Source organism: Sinohyriopsis cumingii, chromosome 10, assembly GCF_028554795.1.
Source record: "Sinohyriopsis cumingii isolate HCF-2022 chromosome 10, ASM2855479v2, whole genome shotgun sequence".
NCBI classification, from domain to species: domain Eukaryota; kingdom Metazoa; phylum Mollusca; class Bivalvia; order Unionida; family Unionidae; genus Sinohyriopsis; species Sinohyriopsis cumingii.
In genome coordinates, this window is record NC_142970.1 from 14,096,899 (window position 1) to 14,113,307 (window position 16,409).

The 16,409-nt window shown below is 35.6% G+C and overlaps 1 protein-coding gene across 6 annotated transcripts in view; it reads left to right on the forward strand.

Moving 5' to 3' along the window:
- LOC149789623 (band 3 anion transport protein-like) overlaps positions 1-16,409 on the forward strand; it is a 256,790-nt gene that overhangs the window by 153,172 nt on the left and 87,209 nt on the right. For 5 of the 6 annotated variants that reach the window (XM_089971657.1, XM_089971656.1, XM_089971658.1 and 2 more), the window contains 5 exons: positions 1,909-2,359; positions 4,489-4,751; positions 6,176-6,190; positions 10,668-10,998; positions 15,388-15,493. In XM_089971657.1, the coding sequence (XP_089827783.1) occupies positions 1,909-2,359; positions 4,489-4,751; positions 6,176-6,190; positions 10,668-10,998; positions 15,388-15,493 (1,166 nt within the window). The remainder of the gene's footprint in view (positions 1-1,908; positions 2,360-4,488; positions 4,752-6,175; positions 6,191-10,667; positions 10,999-15,387; positions 15,494-16,409) is intronic. The other variant, XM_089971655.1, reaches the window with a different exon arrangement.

The following is a 16,409-nucleotide window of genomic DNA, read 5'->3' on the forward strand; positions in this document are numbered from 1 at the left end:
TAGAAGACTTTTTATGGTGTCTAGTTGGTCTCATATAAAAATGGTACTGATCTGGTATCCAATATGGCCATTGTCTTGACCATTTTTACTCCTAGATGAAAATAAATGTTGCCAGTTGGGGTGAAACAATACATCTTTGTTACTTATCAATGAAGATCACGATACACAAACTGCAGTAGGATACATTATCAATATGGATATCAACTTGAAGGCCTTGTCATCTTCAGAATAATTGTCAGTGACAGGGTGGTGCCATTTCATGTGATTTTATATGTGGGTCATAATTCCAGTGTGCAGACAGAGATAACCTGTTCAGTACTCATCTTGGAGACCACACTCTTTATTTTGAATTTCATGAATGCTTAAAAGCATCTTGTTTCCAATTTCATGTCTTCACTTTAATTTGGAAGGTGTTATTGTGTTATCTTCAAAACTGAAGAATGGTACAAATTAGTCATGCAAGGAAAATCTGTTCTAGAAAAGGTCCAGGTACAGAAGCGGGGAATACTAACAGTAATCCCTTATATTACTTCCTGCAGACGCAAAACAACTGCTGCAACTACAAGCAGTTGATTCTGTGAGTGAAAAAAAGAAAACTATATTGATAACACCCACTCCCCCTTTAACTTTTAAAATTAATATAAGGTGACTAACTAGTGTGTTTGAAATTTGCCTCCTTGATGAGTCTTTGCTAATTTTTATATCCCCATGTATGACTTAAGTACTTTTTTGATAATTAATGGCCACTTTTATGCAAAGTTTCTTGGCTGCTTTTTGTATCCAATTGGATTGAGTTTGGCTACCAACACGCCTGGTGTGTCATGGAGTTAATACGTTACATTCAGTTGACCAGTGGTTATTGTTTACCCTGGATTTGAACAAACAATAACTACTGAACAGTATTGAATGGAGCATGTTTCACTGCATGGAAGTTTAGATCTCCATCAATGAGCCAAGTAGCCAAATATGAAGCAATAGAGAAAATTAGATTTGTCACCTCTTGCATTGTTGTCTGTTGTATTGATATGGCAAAATCAATGAATTGTTTTACCTGTGGTGTCAGTAAGACATCCAGTATGGCCACCATTGTAGCCATCTTGAAAATCTTGGTGTTGCTACTGATTCTAATGCAAAGTCGTTAACATAATGTTTTCACCAGAAGATTAATTTTGACACCAGAATATTAATTATGATATCAGAATATTAATTACGATACCAGAATATTAATTATGACACCAGAATATTAATTATGACACCAGAATATTAATTATAATATCTAGTTGGTGCTGAATGAAAGTGTCACTGTTCTGACTTCAAATGTGGCTGCCACGTTTAACATTCACATTTTCCTGAATTGATAGTCATATCAACAAGGCTTTTCATCAAAAGTCTTTTAATGATGTCTAATTTGTTCTAAATGAAAATAGTATTGATTTTACAGCTAATATTCCACAGTGGCTAATTTGAAAATCTTATCGCTCAATCAGAAATGGTTTTATCTTGAATTATTCATTTTTAGACAGTAAAGCTTCAGTCTCTTTCAGGTACTTTTGTTAATATAAATCACACTCTATTAAAGTCCAATACTTTGTCAGACAGAACATGATCATGGGACACATCTCATGGCAAAACAAAATGGCCATAGTTATGGATCACAGTGGGTGTGGTTTGATCTCCCTTAAGTACATAAATATTTGACACTGTGAAATATATGGCATCATCAGAACAGAGCTGCACAGTTTCTTGGTTATTACACCGGGTTCTTGTCATTGGGTGCTAGCTGCATTATCTGATAACCAAATTTTCCTTTAGCATCCATCCTTCAAATTCCTTCGTCGGAAAGGAATGGCTTCCCTGCTTTAATTATGATTTAAAGATATTATGTAATTTTTTTCTCCTATTTTGCAGGAGAGCTCTGATGAAACTGTTCCTTTGACTGTTCTTGAGATCACAGAGGAAGGTGCGAGCACAGCAGCAGGCAATGTTGTCAGTGACACCGTGACAGGAGCAGTGTATATTTCCACAGGGGATATAGTTCCAAATGATAATGTAAGGACAGGAAATGGTGTTAGTCAAGAGGTTACAACAGATACTGATGTTAATGCCAGTATTTCAACAGCTGAGCCTGTTGTCACACCACAGCATACATTCTCTTTTATTCTTAAAATGGAGGAAGAGGAGGCTGTGGAGGATACTGGAAATCTTCATGATGATGTAGAAAAGTTGTTTGAAGCTCCACCTACATTCAAAATAGAAGATTTTTCTGAAGGACCTCAGAATGTTGTGGCTGATAGAGGAAAATTTGTAGATGATGTTCCAATGAAAGATGTCCGAAAAGTTGATGAGGAAGAATTCACAAGTAAGTGAAATAACAAGAAAAGGAGGTTTTATAGAGTGATGGAGAATGGGGACTAGGTTCCATCATTTTGTAGAGGAGTGATAAATGAGGCATACCATTTTTAGAATGTGTATTGGTGAAACTGGGAATCCAGTATGATTTGAAGTATTTTTCTTTGGGATTGATGTCTTTTATGGCCCACTAGACCTAAAAACTAAAAAATCCCTGAAAAGTAAGTGCTTTTCAAAAATTAAATTTAATTTTCACTTTCATCATTCCATCTTTCTGCCTGTCCATCTTTCCATCCTCCAACTTTTGTTTCAGAAGATTAACCCCTTAATTATAATGTTTGAATTTCAGAAGATTAACCCCTTAATTATTATTTTGAATTTCAGAAGATTAACCCCTTAATTATTATTTTGAATTTCAGAAGATTAACCCCTTAATTATTATGTTTGAATTTCAGCCATTTTTGGTATGCAGCTTATTAATCTTGAAACCTTAGTTGAGTTCAGTTTACAGCATTCTTTATTATTTAAGAGTTGTTGCCCATGATTATCAGACCCAACCACTTTCGTTTCTGCACACTCTGATAATTATCATTACAACCAAACCTTGTAGGTGGCTTGCACATGGGGTGAGGAAGTCAAAAGCCCATTGATTAAGGTCACTGCCTGAATGAAGAAAATTTTTGTTTACCTAATAACTCGATAACTTCACCATTTACAGTTACCAAACTTGCTGGATGGCTTACATTTGGATAAGAACTAAGATGAAAATGGTTTCTGCACAGTTACTTTAGTTCTACATAGTCTCTGGTTGCTAAACCTTGTGACTGACTTGCACATGGGACAAGAAAGAAACCTATTGATTTGGGGTTGAAAGGTCAAGGGTCAATGTCATTGTGACTGAATGAATACAAATGATTTCTGCACAATGGTATTACAGTTATAGCAGTCAGCCTAACTGTAATACAGTTTTGACTTCATTTCTGTTTGGTAAAAGTCATGTAATTCATGGTAAAAGTTGACATTTTTCTTTCATTTACAGTCCTTGGCAAATAGTTAAATAAAAAAATTTTAAAAACAATTTTCAGAATTTGTGACATACACACACACATGCACACACACACACACACACACACACACACACCCCTTTTTATTGATACAATGACAGTGATTTTCTATCCAGCGTATCAAGTTCAAATAGTAAACTTTTGGACTTCATGTGATATAAACAACTTGACTACAAGAAGTATGTGAGAAGGTGTTGCCCATGACCCCTCCCATCCCCCCAAAACAACAGGATATATGAAGAATCAGTTGTTGCTATTATATAGGTCTTCCATTCCTGTGATTTGCAATAAATTACTGTGTGGCATTTGGCATTTAAAGAGACAAAACATGGTCACAGATCTTTGAAAAATATTATACAGCACCCCTACACTGTAATGCCAATCATTATTAAGACATGGATCCAGTTTCATCATTTAGCAGTAAAATTATCTGTACTACATACTCCATTATAAAACACTCTCACTATGGGAGGTATACTTCACATATATACTTAATTATAAGGCAGTCTCACTATAAGGTGGTATACTTCATGACCTTGTGTTATAATGAGGGATTACTTTATGTACTTCATTATAAGAGCCCCACTCTAAAGTGGTGTACTTATTGGCTTCATGTGTTTAATAATGAGAGAGTACTGTGTTGTGTACTTCATTATAAAGGAGTTTTGATGTAAGGTGGTATACTTCATGGTTCCTAGTGTTATAATGCAGGAGTAATGTATTGTGTACTTAATTATAAGGTTGTCTCACATTAAGATGGTACTCCATGACACCCAGTGCTATAATGAGGGAATATTGTGTTGTGTATTTCATTATAAGGTCTCACATTAAGGTAGTATACCTCATGGCTCCCAGTTTGTTTTAATGTGTTGTGTACTTAATTATAATGTTGTCTCACATTAAGACAGTATGATTCATGGCTTCCAGTGTGTTATAATGAGAGTACTGTATTATCTATTTCATTATAATGCAGTCTGATTATAAGGCAGTTTACTTCCTAGCTCTCAGTGTGTTGTAATTAGGGGTGCTGTAACATCAAACATGACATACACTAAATATCAACTTCTATTTCTAGGTCATCGACGGGACTCATTTCCCCACATTCATGTTCCCCTAAAATCCATTCGAAGTCGATCCCTAAAAAACATTCCCTTGCTGCCATTGATGCAGGAAAAGAAAGATAAATCAAAGAAAAGAAAGAAAGATAGAAAGGATGACAAAAAGAAGGAAGGAAAGAAAAAGGAAGATAAACTTGATCGTAGGAGAAAGAGTTATCCCTCTAAGGCAGCGCAACTTTCACCATCCATTCCTGAGGCACTTGTCGAGGATGAGAGTTCGGTAAGATTTATTTTTAATTCAGCTTATATAGACTTATCTTGGACAACTATACAATGCTTTAAATGGTCATTGGCATATCTGTTTCTTTAAAATAGGTGGGTTGTTACTTTTAATTGTTTGTACATTCAAAAATTCCCCGGGTGAGTTCAACAAGACTCGCAAGTACATTATGAAAAATGTCATGAAAATTGAATGAAAATTGTCAAAGTTTGTTTATGTTGTCTAGTAAATTCTTTCAGTTTGCTATAGTTGGTTAGTCAGGCTCTTATATAGATAATCAGTTATGTAATGATTTGCACTATTCTGGTGATTGAATTGGTTAATGACCAGTTGGAATCTCTTCTGTGTGATATTTGATTGACAGATTCCACCCTCACCTGAGGGCTTCAGTTAATGAGTACTCATGTTTTATCTATCCACCTTTAGCAGTAATCGTATGTCATTTCTATCTTATGCTATTCATCAGTCACACATTGTTCATAATTCAGAGTTGCTATTTTACTGGGGCCCCGGGTGGCTGGGTAGTCTAACACACTTGCCTCTATTGATCTTTGCTATCTCACCACAGTCCACATAGGCTTGAGTCTCAGGCTGTGACAGTGTGTTTTATGTGAGAAAGTTTGCCACTAAATTTTACATGGGTCAGTGTTTCTTACCAGGGTTTACTTGGGTTCTTCCTCCACCAGTTATACTGGCTGCCATGTATAGTGTTTCTTGTGAGTAAAATATGGCATTAAACCCCCCCCCCCAAAGCAAACTGTCGTAGTTATTAGTGAGGAGTATCACTGATTAATCTAAATGGAATCCTTTAGATGGCATCATCATCAGTCAAATCTGCATGCTGATTGGTTAGAGCATATATAATCCAAATATTTTGTCAATAAAATCTTATTGTGTGATGGTGAGCATGGCCCAGGATCTTGCATGATATGGTACAGTGATAGCCACATCAGGTCCCATCGAGATGGTACAAGCTGCATTGTATTTAACTGATTGTAATACAAAACTATGTCTCATTTGATCAAGTTGTACACATGGTCAGATGTAGTGTTATTTGGACCAGTGTGACTTAACCCATATTTTTGGTCAGTTGAATACAGTGCATATTTATTGTCTAATCATTTATATGTGATACAGTAGTGACTATCACTGTCAAATGTGCATACTGTCTTAATCACATTTGATATTGTAGTAACTATCTCTTTCTATGCAGTAATTGCATATTGGTATTTACAGTTTATCAGAAGACCTCATTAGGAATGATAATAATTTGCTCCAAGTCACAAAGTTCATCCATTAATGAAAAATTTAAAAATCACATTTTTCTATTTAATTTTTGTTGTTGCATATCTTAACTGTTTCTTGTTAGTTACGGTAAACATATATATTTTGCTGATGTCTATTTTTTATTAATGACATACCAGAGTGTTTGTTCATGGGTGAGTATGTTACTTATACTAACTGCCCAGATTACATTTCTGATTAACTTGCAATGCATTAACAGTTCTGCACTGCCATCATTCTTATGGTGAACACAAGGTTAGATTTAATGCATATTTTACTGAATAGAAACAGAAGTAGGTTACAGAGGGCTAGTTAATCAAAAGATGGGCCTGATTGCAAGTTGGATAATTTTTTCTTCTCCAGGTTAGCGCTGATTTGTTCTGCATTTCTCTGACAGATAAAAACTGAATCAGGATATTGTTACTTTGTTCCAATTGGAGATTAATTTGTTTTAATAGATTTTAAATAAACAGCAATTGTACCATATATTGTAAAGGTTGTAAACAATAGCTCAAAAATATTACAGAAGGATTCATTGCATGCATTTATATGCATTATTTATTCAACATGTGCTGTGTGATCTCACACATGCTCACAAAAGTCTTCATCAAGGTTAATAATAGACAGGTGATTTCTTCTAAACCAAAACATTCAGACTTTCTCTTTCCAGGTTTAAGTACATTAGAATACGTCGTTTTGCTTAAATTTGCTACAGTACCTTCTATATTAAAGAGATATTCTCCACTATTTGCCTGAATCATCTCTTTTTACAGTGTATCATGTCTTTGAAATATTTTTGAGGTGGATATTTTGTAGAAAAAAATAGAGATGCTCCTGTTACAAAAAGAAATGCATCCAAGTCAGAATCATGCAGTGTTAAGTTGGTGTTTGACTGGAGTTGTCCAGTTCTTGATTTGTTTCATTCTAAAGATTTGTTTGTCGAAAGAAGTGAAAGTGAGGGTAGAATTAGTTCTTTCTTCAAGAAAAAAGGCAAAATATTGAAATTTGGGGATGGTTTATGTTAGTAACTCAGTTCCAGTTGAACAGCTTTTGGTCATTTTGTTTTAGCTCATTTCTCTTCTTGTATTAAAAAGAGAAAATAATATATGTGCAAAAGTGATCAGGGAGTTGCAACATTAATTTAACACCTTTTGTTCACCTGAGATGAAAGTAATTGTACAAAGTAACTGTACAGGTTTTCTAATGGCATTCTTTATCTTCTGTTTCAGTTTCCTTTTTTCATCTTTGATTTGAGATTTATGTCTGATTTCCAACTCTGATTTCACTGTTGTAATGCTGTTATTTTGCAGGCTTGACTATATTTTGAACTAATGCATGTATATGTTTACCTTTGTTGTTGTGGTCTAAAGTGCTCACTGTTACGGATCACTGCCATCTCACCTGTCTGCGTTGTTTCGAGTCCCAGGTTTGGCTAACATGGGTATGTGAGAAAGCTTGTCAGTAGCTTCATGTGGGTTGGTGGTTCATCCCGGGATTTTCCAGGGTTCTTCCTTCATGATTTATACTGGCGGCCAGGTATAGCCTATTTTGTGCTGAAAATGGCGTTAAACACTACAGCAACATCAACAACAACCATTGCTGTTTAATAGCAAACCAGAATTTTTGTCACAAGAACCAAATAGGTATCACACTATATTTCTGTTAAATCTAGTATCTGTGAAGTCAGCATGGTCCTATAGTAATAATGTCCATATGTCTGTCTGTCCATTAACAATTTATTTTATTATCTTTGCTGGATTTTTGTATTTTAACCAGATTTGGCATGCAGCTGTGATGAGATCTCTGAGAAAGATTTTCAGCCTTTTGTGTTCAGGAGTTATGCCCCCTGATGGCCTCTCATCTCAACTTTTGGTTTATGCATCATAACTTGACCATTGTTTATTGGATTTCAGTCAGAGTTGACAAGCTGCTTTATAACTGGATTTCAGAGTTGACAAGCTGCTTTACATTTGAGGAGACCTTAAATGAGTTTGATTTCAAGCAGAATGATGTAATTATTGATCTCGGTACATAGTATATATAACTGTAATGTGATGCCTATTTGTCAAATCCAGTAAATACTGATCTCTGTATATATAATATATGTTAACTGAAATTTGATGCCAATTAATACAATCTTTAAACAGATTCACTCATTTTAAATGTATGGTATATAACAATAAAATAGGATTTTCACTAATATTTTTGTATGCAGTATGCTTATATTACATGCACATAAACTTGGGCTAACTTGATTTAGTGCTTGCTTTATTTTGGAACATGTCATTTTAAAATTTTAAAATTGCTTAAGATCACATGAAGCAGTGTATCGTCAATGACAACATTTTGTGCATAACATGTAGCACAGAATCAGTGTATGTCAGTGACAGCATTCTATCCATAATGTGTGTAGCATGGAATCAGTGTATGTCAGTGACAGCATTCTATCCATAATGTGTGTAGCATGGAATCTGTGTGTGATCATTGACAGCATTCTATCCATAATGTGTGTAGCATGGAATCAGTGTGTGATCATTGACAGCATTCTATCCATAATATGTTTAGCATGGAATCATTGTGTGATCATTGACAGCATTCTATCCATAATGTGTGTAGCATGGAATCCGAGGTTGCAACAGCAGGGTGCTCTTTGCATGGAAAGAACCTAAGTGTGCAAAATGTTAATATATTGTGTATCAGTTTCCTTATGTACAATTCATGGTTACAGATTGTACATTCAAATGCAAAAGCTTTTTCTTTAAAACACAAGGAGTGCCATAAAACCTGCCTTGAATGACCATTCTCTTAGAGGACCACCTGTCACGAAAGACCTGTAATGAATCATAAAGCTAGAATCTAGCGATCTTATTAGAGGAAATTTAAGCCCTATTTGTGTTTGATGCATGATATGTGTCTAAGTAAAGCCCAGATTTAAACTGTAGGACATATTAGTGAAAATTAAAATAGTGTATGATCTCTGTAACCTTAATTGAAAGACCACTTTTTGTTGCAGAAGGGAGGGGAGGAGGGCTTCCCCTCAAAACAAAGTTTTACTATACACCCATCTGTATTACCGATACAGCCATATTTCAGACTGACCAATATTAATAATTCTTGATTTTAACTTGTAAAGTTCAGGAGCATAACACAGAACACCAAACCAAATTAGCATCAGTCGTAAGCTTGTGTCTGTGATTGATAATTTAAATTTGCAACTTTTGGTTATGTCTGGTTATGATTGAATTGATCTAAGTTTGTCTTGCTACAGTTGCACAATTTCTTGGTTCAAATGTATAGAAATGAACAAAAATAAGTAGATTGTATGCTCCTTTTATGAAAATAACAATACAGAATTATATTTCAAAATATCATGGAAATTAGGCATGTATTTCCCTCTTGGGCGGGGTGGGGTGGGGAAGGTAGCACAATTTTGCCACCTTGATTATTTGTTTGAGCAGGGGATAAAACTGATTTGTCAAAGATTTTATTTTCACATAAAGTACATGTGGTAGTTTGTCAAAACATAACAAATATAAATGATCAGAATATGACTAATCAAGCTAAACCTGAATAGTACTGTATATCTATTAGCTGAAGTCCAAATATAAACTGCACACACCCAGATCTGCTGTCATATAATTGGCCAGCAGATGTGGGTTTATGATGTCTGTTAGGAGTAATCAGAAGAACAAACAACATAAACTCTGATCTGCCAGAGCATTATGCAATGGCAGATCAGGGTCTTTGGTGTTTGTAGTTGGAGTTAATGAGATACATGGGTATCACTTTTCTGATGCTAATGAACAGTGTTAAGACCACTTGTAATGGGGTGTTTAGTGATAGCCTTGAAACTTCATGGTTGCATGTAATTTGCAAAGTTCCAGTCATTGGAGCAAAGGTAGGTCACTGACCTACTTTCATACTCTAGTGATTACATTTGATTTTAAGGTCATTCAGTGGCAGTACAATTGAGACAAAATTCTATGGAACTCAGATTTATTTAATACAAGATTCTTTTCTTTCTTCTCCAGCAATTACTGCTTTTGTGGGCAAAAGAGAATATATGACGAGTATAGACTCCATGTCAGACTGGAAGACAAAATGAAAATATGAGAATAACAAATTCACATAGTTTACTTAGATATATCTCTTGATTTTACCAGTTATAATTTAAAATTCTTTCAATTATAAAATTTGATTAGACAACAAAAATGAAATTCAGCAGTCAGGCTGATTTCAATGGTTCATTTTATGGCTGGTTTTGCTATGCTGCAAATAATGTTTCAGATTTTGCCACCTTAGTTGTAATTGATTTTTCTATCCGAATGTATCATTTACTGTTTTCTAATGAATATAGATAAAGATCTTATAAATTATTCAAATGTAGTGAACAGAAATACAGTACATCAGGTCATAATTGTGCCATATAGTACACACAATTACTTAGGTATATTGCATTAATTCATTGTAAATATAGGCTTCTTGCTATCATTTCGTGATTTAATTTTCATCTCATATTAGATCTTGATATAAGTGCAGTTTATCTAATATTTCTTTTTAACAAGTTCATATACATTATATTGGAATTTTATGTAAATGCTGAAGGAATTATCTGTGAATTTTCTCTTTTAGGAAAGTGCAAGCACATCTGAAGCTGATGAACAGACAAGACTGATTTCTCCTGAGTCTGAACCTTCCATCCAAGTAAGCACGTCAGCTGATCAAGTTGGACTTTATATGGGAGAATGGGGTGTTCGTCATGACCAAACTCAGGAGTTGAAAAATCTCAGTAATCAAGTTCATCCATCACAAAGTGATGTAGACGTAGGCAAGCCTCCTGAAGATGACAGTCCCAGAGCTACATTTCAGTTTGGAGATGATGAGTCACCTGTTCAGTCGCGGAAAGCTTCACTTAAGGTTCCAACTGATGATGATCAAGGACAGACAGTGCATTTTCAGCTAGGTACTGTACAGATCATGTTTACATTTTTCACACCCTAAAAGTAGCTCCTAAGGCTTGGTCCCTTAACAGTAAATGTTTAGATCTTACGCAGCTTACTATAGGAAAAGTCATACAGGTCATGTTGGTGTTCAACAGTGATTATTTCAGTTCTGAGTGTCATTTTTAGAATTTGAATCTGCATACCAGTAAAGTGCAAGTATTCACTTTATTTGGTTTCTAACACATCCATACTTCTTTGGAAGGTCATTATTTACACGTCCCTTGAATAATGCAAGGAAAAATCGATGTTAAAGTCCGTGGACTTTTTTGGATGAGATCAGCCTAAAGGTGTCATCCAGTACAATCCGGAATGAATGTTGTGTGTTTTGATGTCACAATAAAAGCTGTGCAGGTTGATAAAAAAGTTTGTTCTACCTTATCTTGTGACGAGAAGACTTGACATGCTCTTTTCTTGACCTATTTTAGTACAAAGCCGCATTGTAAAAGTCCATAGCGATGGTTAGTTTTTGTCTGGTAGTTTCTTGATAACTTTCAAGGTGCAGATCACTCACAGATCAGGATTGAATATACTTTGGTTAAACAGAATTGAATTTGCAATTTATGTTTAATATAATCTCCGTAAGTGCACATACATGACCCTCATGACTTTTACTTTAGTGGGTCCTAATTCCTGTTTCCATAACAGAGAATGTTAGATCTTTCCTAGCTTACTCATGGTTCCAGAGGCCTGTTTCCATAAAGGAGGAGAATGTTTTGATCTTTTCTCACTTAACAGTGGTTGCTAGGAGATGGTCTAGTAAAAGAGAATGTTTAGATCTTTCCTAGATTACTAGTGGCTTTAAATGTTTGGTCTCGTAATAGAGGATGTTTTTGGTCTTTGCTAGCCTTCCAGTGACTCCAAATGCTGTTTCCATAATAGATAACAATTTGATCTTCCCTAGCATGCTAGTGGTTCCAAAGGCCAGGTCTCGTGATGGAGAATGTGTTGATCTTCCCTAGCATGCTAGTGGCTCTAAAGTCCTGGTCTTGTAATGGAGAATGTTTTGATCTTCCCTAGCATGCTAGTGGCTCTAAAGTCCTGGTCTTGTAATGGAGAATGTTTTGATCTTCCCTAGCATGCTAGTGGTTCCAAAGGCCAGGTCTCATAATGGAGAATGTTTTTGATCTTCCCTTGCATGCCAGTGGCTTGAAAGGCCAGTCTCATAATGGATAATGTTTTGATCTTCCCAGCATGCTAGTGGCTTGAAAGTCCAGGTCTCATAATGGAGAATGTTTTGATCTTCCCTAGCATGCTAGTGGCTTCAAAGGCCAGGTCTCATAATGGAGAATGTTTTAATCTTCCCGAGCATTCTATTTGCTCCAAAAGTCCTGGTCTTGTAATGGAGAATGTTTTGATCTTCCCTAGTATGCTAGTGTTTCCTTAGGCCAGGTCTCATAGTGGAGAATGTGTTGATCTTCCCTAGCATGTATGTGGTTCCAAAAGCCAGGTCTCGTAATGGAGAATGTGTTGATCTTCCCTAGCATGCTAGTGGCTCTAAAGTCCTGGTCTTGTAATGGAAAATGTTTTGATCTTCCCTGGCATGCTAGTGGCTCTAAAGTCCTGGTCTTGTAATGGAAAATATTTTGATCTTCCCTAGCATGCTAATGGCTCCAAAGGCCAGGTCTCATAAGAAATGTAGTTTAAATCTTTCCTTGCTTAATAGTGGCTGCTAAGGCTTTTTTTCTGTAACGGATAATATTTTTAGATCTTTCCAAGCATACACATGGCTCCAATAACCTGTTCTTATAACAGAATATTTAGATCTTTCCTAGCATACTATGGCTTCCAAAGGGCTAGTCCCAAAATAGTGGATGTTTAGATCTTTACATGCATACTGGTGGCTGCTAAGGCATATAAATGCTTAGACATAGGTGTAAGATCCTGTATTATTTTAATTTGGATGATGCATTTTGACCAATACTTTTTGCAGTGTTACACATTTTAATTTGTATAATTATCTGAGGGAATGCTGGTCAGTTGTCAGTCAGTCTCTCAGAACATGTTTGTACCCATTTACATTTGAAAGTAACATGGTTTAGTGCAATATGACAATGACCGATATGGTCCACATGAAGTTGTAAAATGATGGAGTCCCATGACATAATATTATACTGGAGTCTATCAAGAGTACAATGGTCCCTTCATATAACATTTCTCGGGAGAAAACCATACAAGCATACAGCAGTATTGGTGAATTGTGTGAATTTATTTATTTTTGTGGGTATACATTTTTGGGGTTTGGAAAAATTAGAATTTTGTTAGCCCATAACTATGTAGATTAGTAAAGGTATCCTATTGTTTGAGTCAAATTTAATTTACTTTAAATTCATGGTTTGTATCAATACAAAATTGGTTTACTGTTAAAAAAAACAACCAGTGAATTCTCTGTGCTTGTATTATTTATGTTTGATTGTAATGATGCAAATGACCTTGAAAACTACTTGAATTGGTTTTATCATTTACAAGTGCTTTTGTTTGTTGAAAATTCACTGAATATTTTGCCAAACTCCTTCAACTTATCAGACAGAATACCAAAAAAACTGGGTTATATTACAAAGATAAAAACTGGAATTATGTGAAGAAAGATAAATTAAGATACTTGAAAAAAATAAAATTAATGTCCTATAATAGAATTCATTAACCACATCTGCATTGCTTCATGTACTATATTTAGTCTGAGATCGCTCCAGATGTGGGTGATTCTGAATCCCAGAAATAGAGTTCAAAACATACACAACTTTACTTTCAGAAGTGTTGCATCTTCAGTCATGTAACAATCCAAGCTTTACAAGATCAATTTTTGGTATTAATTAAAATATGTATACTAAAATCCATCCCATCCTCCATTGTTGCAAAATTTGTGGCAGATGGTTTCACCAAAATATACTTAAAAGTTGAGTCGGACTGCAAACTGCACATACCCAGATCTGTTGATACATAATGCTTGTAGAACAAACAAAATAGACCCAGATCTGCCAGCGTATTATATGATGGCAGATGAGTATATATGTTTGATAATCAACCCATTGTTACTTTTCTGATAAATTTATTTTGCTGGTCCCCTTGTCATATCATGGGTAAAATATTGCACCATTTATTTTGACTTTCATCATCATGGAAGGGAATGCCTAACACTTTTAATGCAGTATAAGAGAAAAAGTGACAAAGCAATAAAATTGTGTTCAGAGCTCTGTAGGCGACTGGCAAGGATAAATTATTAATCACTGATGAAGTATTTTGGGAAGAAAAGAAATCCTTCTTAAGAATTGTGAAAGACTTCAGACTGATACCGTAGCTTTAGTATTTTCCACGTGAAAAAGAGAACAAAACTGTCTCCTGACAAGTTTTTGAAAAAACCCAAACAAAGTGTAGCCTATATAACAGCGTGCATCACAAAGAAAAAAGCAGGATGGGTAGACTGGAAGCTGTCTGGACAGTAATGAAGGAGAGGATAGGTCACCCTTAACAGTGTGTTATGTTGATTACCATTATCAAGAGGTGATTACTAAATTTCAGTTTTTGCTTTAAATTGAGATGATAACAGCACTGTTTTATTTGCCTGTGATGATATGTACTGTATTATATTTGATGGATTGGTAATAGAAGACAGCACATGGACAAAGGGTTTATTTGTCAGTTGTTGTGATTCAGGTCATATCGTCATGATCAAATGTGATACCACTCAGTTGAATCCAGCATATCATAGTCAGTGTCCACAGTGATACAGGGCATACCATGATCAAATGTGATACCACTCAGTTGAATCCAGCATATCATGGTCAGTGTCCACTGTGATACAGGGCATACCATGATCAAATGTGATACCACTCAGTTGAATCCAGCATATCATGGTCAGTGTCCACTGTGATACAGGGCATACCATGATCAAATGTGATACCACTCAGTTGAATCCAGCATATCATGGTCAGTGTCCACTGTGATACAGGGCATACCATGATCATACCATGATCAAATGTGATACCATTCAGTCAAATTCAGCATATCATGGTTATTATGTCCATACCATGGTCAAATGTGATTCCACTTGGTCAGATGCAGAATAGCATGATCTTTATGTCACAGTATTTACAGGGCATATCCTGGTCAGATGTGATGCCACTTGGTCAAATTCAGCATGGCATTGTCTATTTGTCCATAGTGGTAAAGGGCATACCATGGCCAAATGTGATGCCACTTGGTCCAATTCAGAAGTATATGGTCTGTAGGTTGATAGTTGTACTGTGCAAATCTCTGCCAAATGTGGTAAAACTGTTACTGTCTCAGTCATAAGTACAGCTGGTATTTACTCTGTGATAATAAAAGATGGTTGACTGTTTCTTTTGCTACAGGAGGTGATCTTGGTGGATCTGAAGACAATCTGGTATGGCAGAAAAAGAAGGAAGGGAATGAAAATGTACCTAAGTCCACTGAGGGCACAGTACCTATGTCATCAAGGTACAGTATGGTTATGTTTTTATGCAACATCTAAGGAGGGGACATAAAGTGTTACCTGTGTCAATCAGTTCAGTCCCATGCGCTCAGATCTCGTCATTTCCCATAGAAAATATTTTTGATTTATACATTTTGAAGGGATTCATGGATCCAAATTTCATATCTGGCTTTATGTTAACACATTAACCCATTTTTGTTGTTGTCATTTTTGCCTGGAATTCGAGTAGGAAATGCATTTTGAAAGCTATTTCTGAATAGATCCACAAACACCAAATCCTAGGTGATCTTTCAATAACATACTGCCTAGATGTGTTAGAAACATCGTTTTTCATTGGCCATTTGGCTCGTGCATTTACAGATGGGTAAAAATTGGAGTTCTGTTTTTTTTTTTTTTTTGCTAAACGATGGAGCCATTATTTATATATCGAGGCCACTCTTTATTCCAAATGCCCATCTTATCCTACTTTCTGCAAAGGTTCATCTGTCTGTTTGCAGTTCATACTGGTTTGCCTTTGATCTGAGACCAAAAAGTCTAAATTCCAGACACAAAATCAGATCCCGACTACGGGCCAATTTTGGGTGGAAAAAAATTGGGTCCAAAAAATGAGGTTTTTCCCTCTGTATTTTGTAGTGCAACTAGAAATTCCAGATTTTTTGGTATCATTGTAGAGCTACAAATGTCTACCTTTCTATAATACCACCCACTTTAGTGTATCATGCATGACCATGACACTACAGAGCTCGGCACTAGGCTCCTACCTCCTGCCACGTTAACTCATCGCTAGGGGTTAATGTGTTAAGATGAATTAGACCAAGTTCAAATTTCACAGTTTGCCCCAATATTTGTTTAAACAGTTATGGCTCCTGTAAGACTTTGCCTTTCAATAGTATTATCATTTAATTTCCACTCGATTGCATA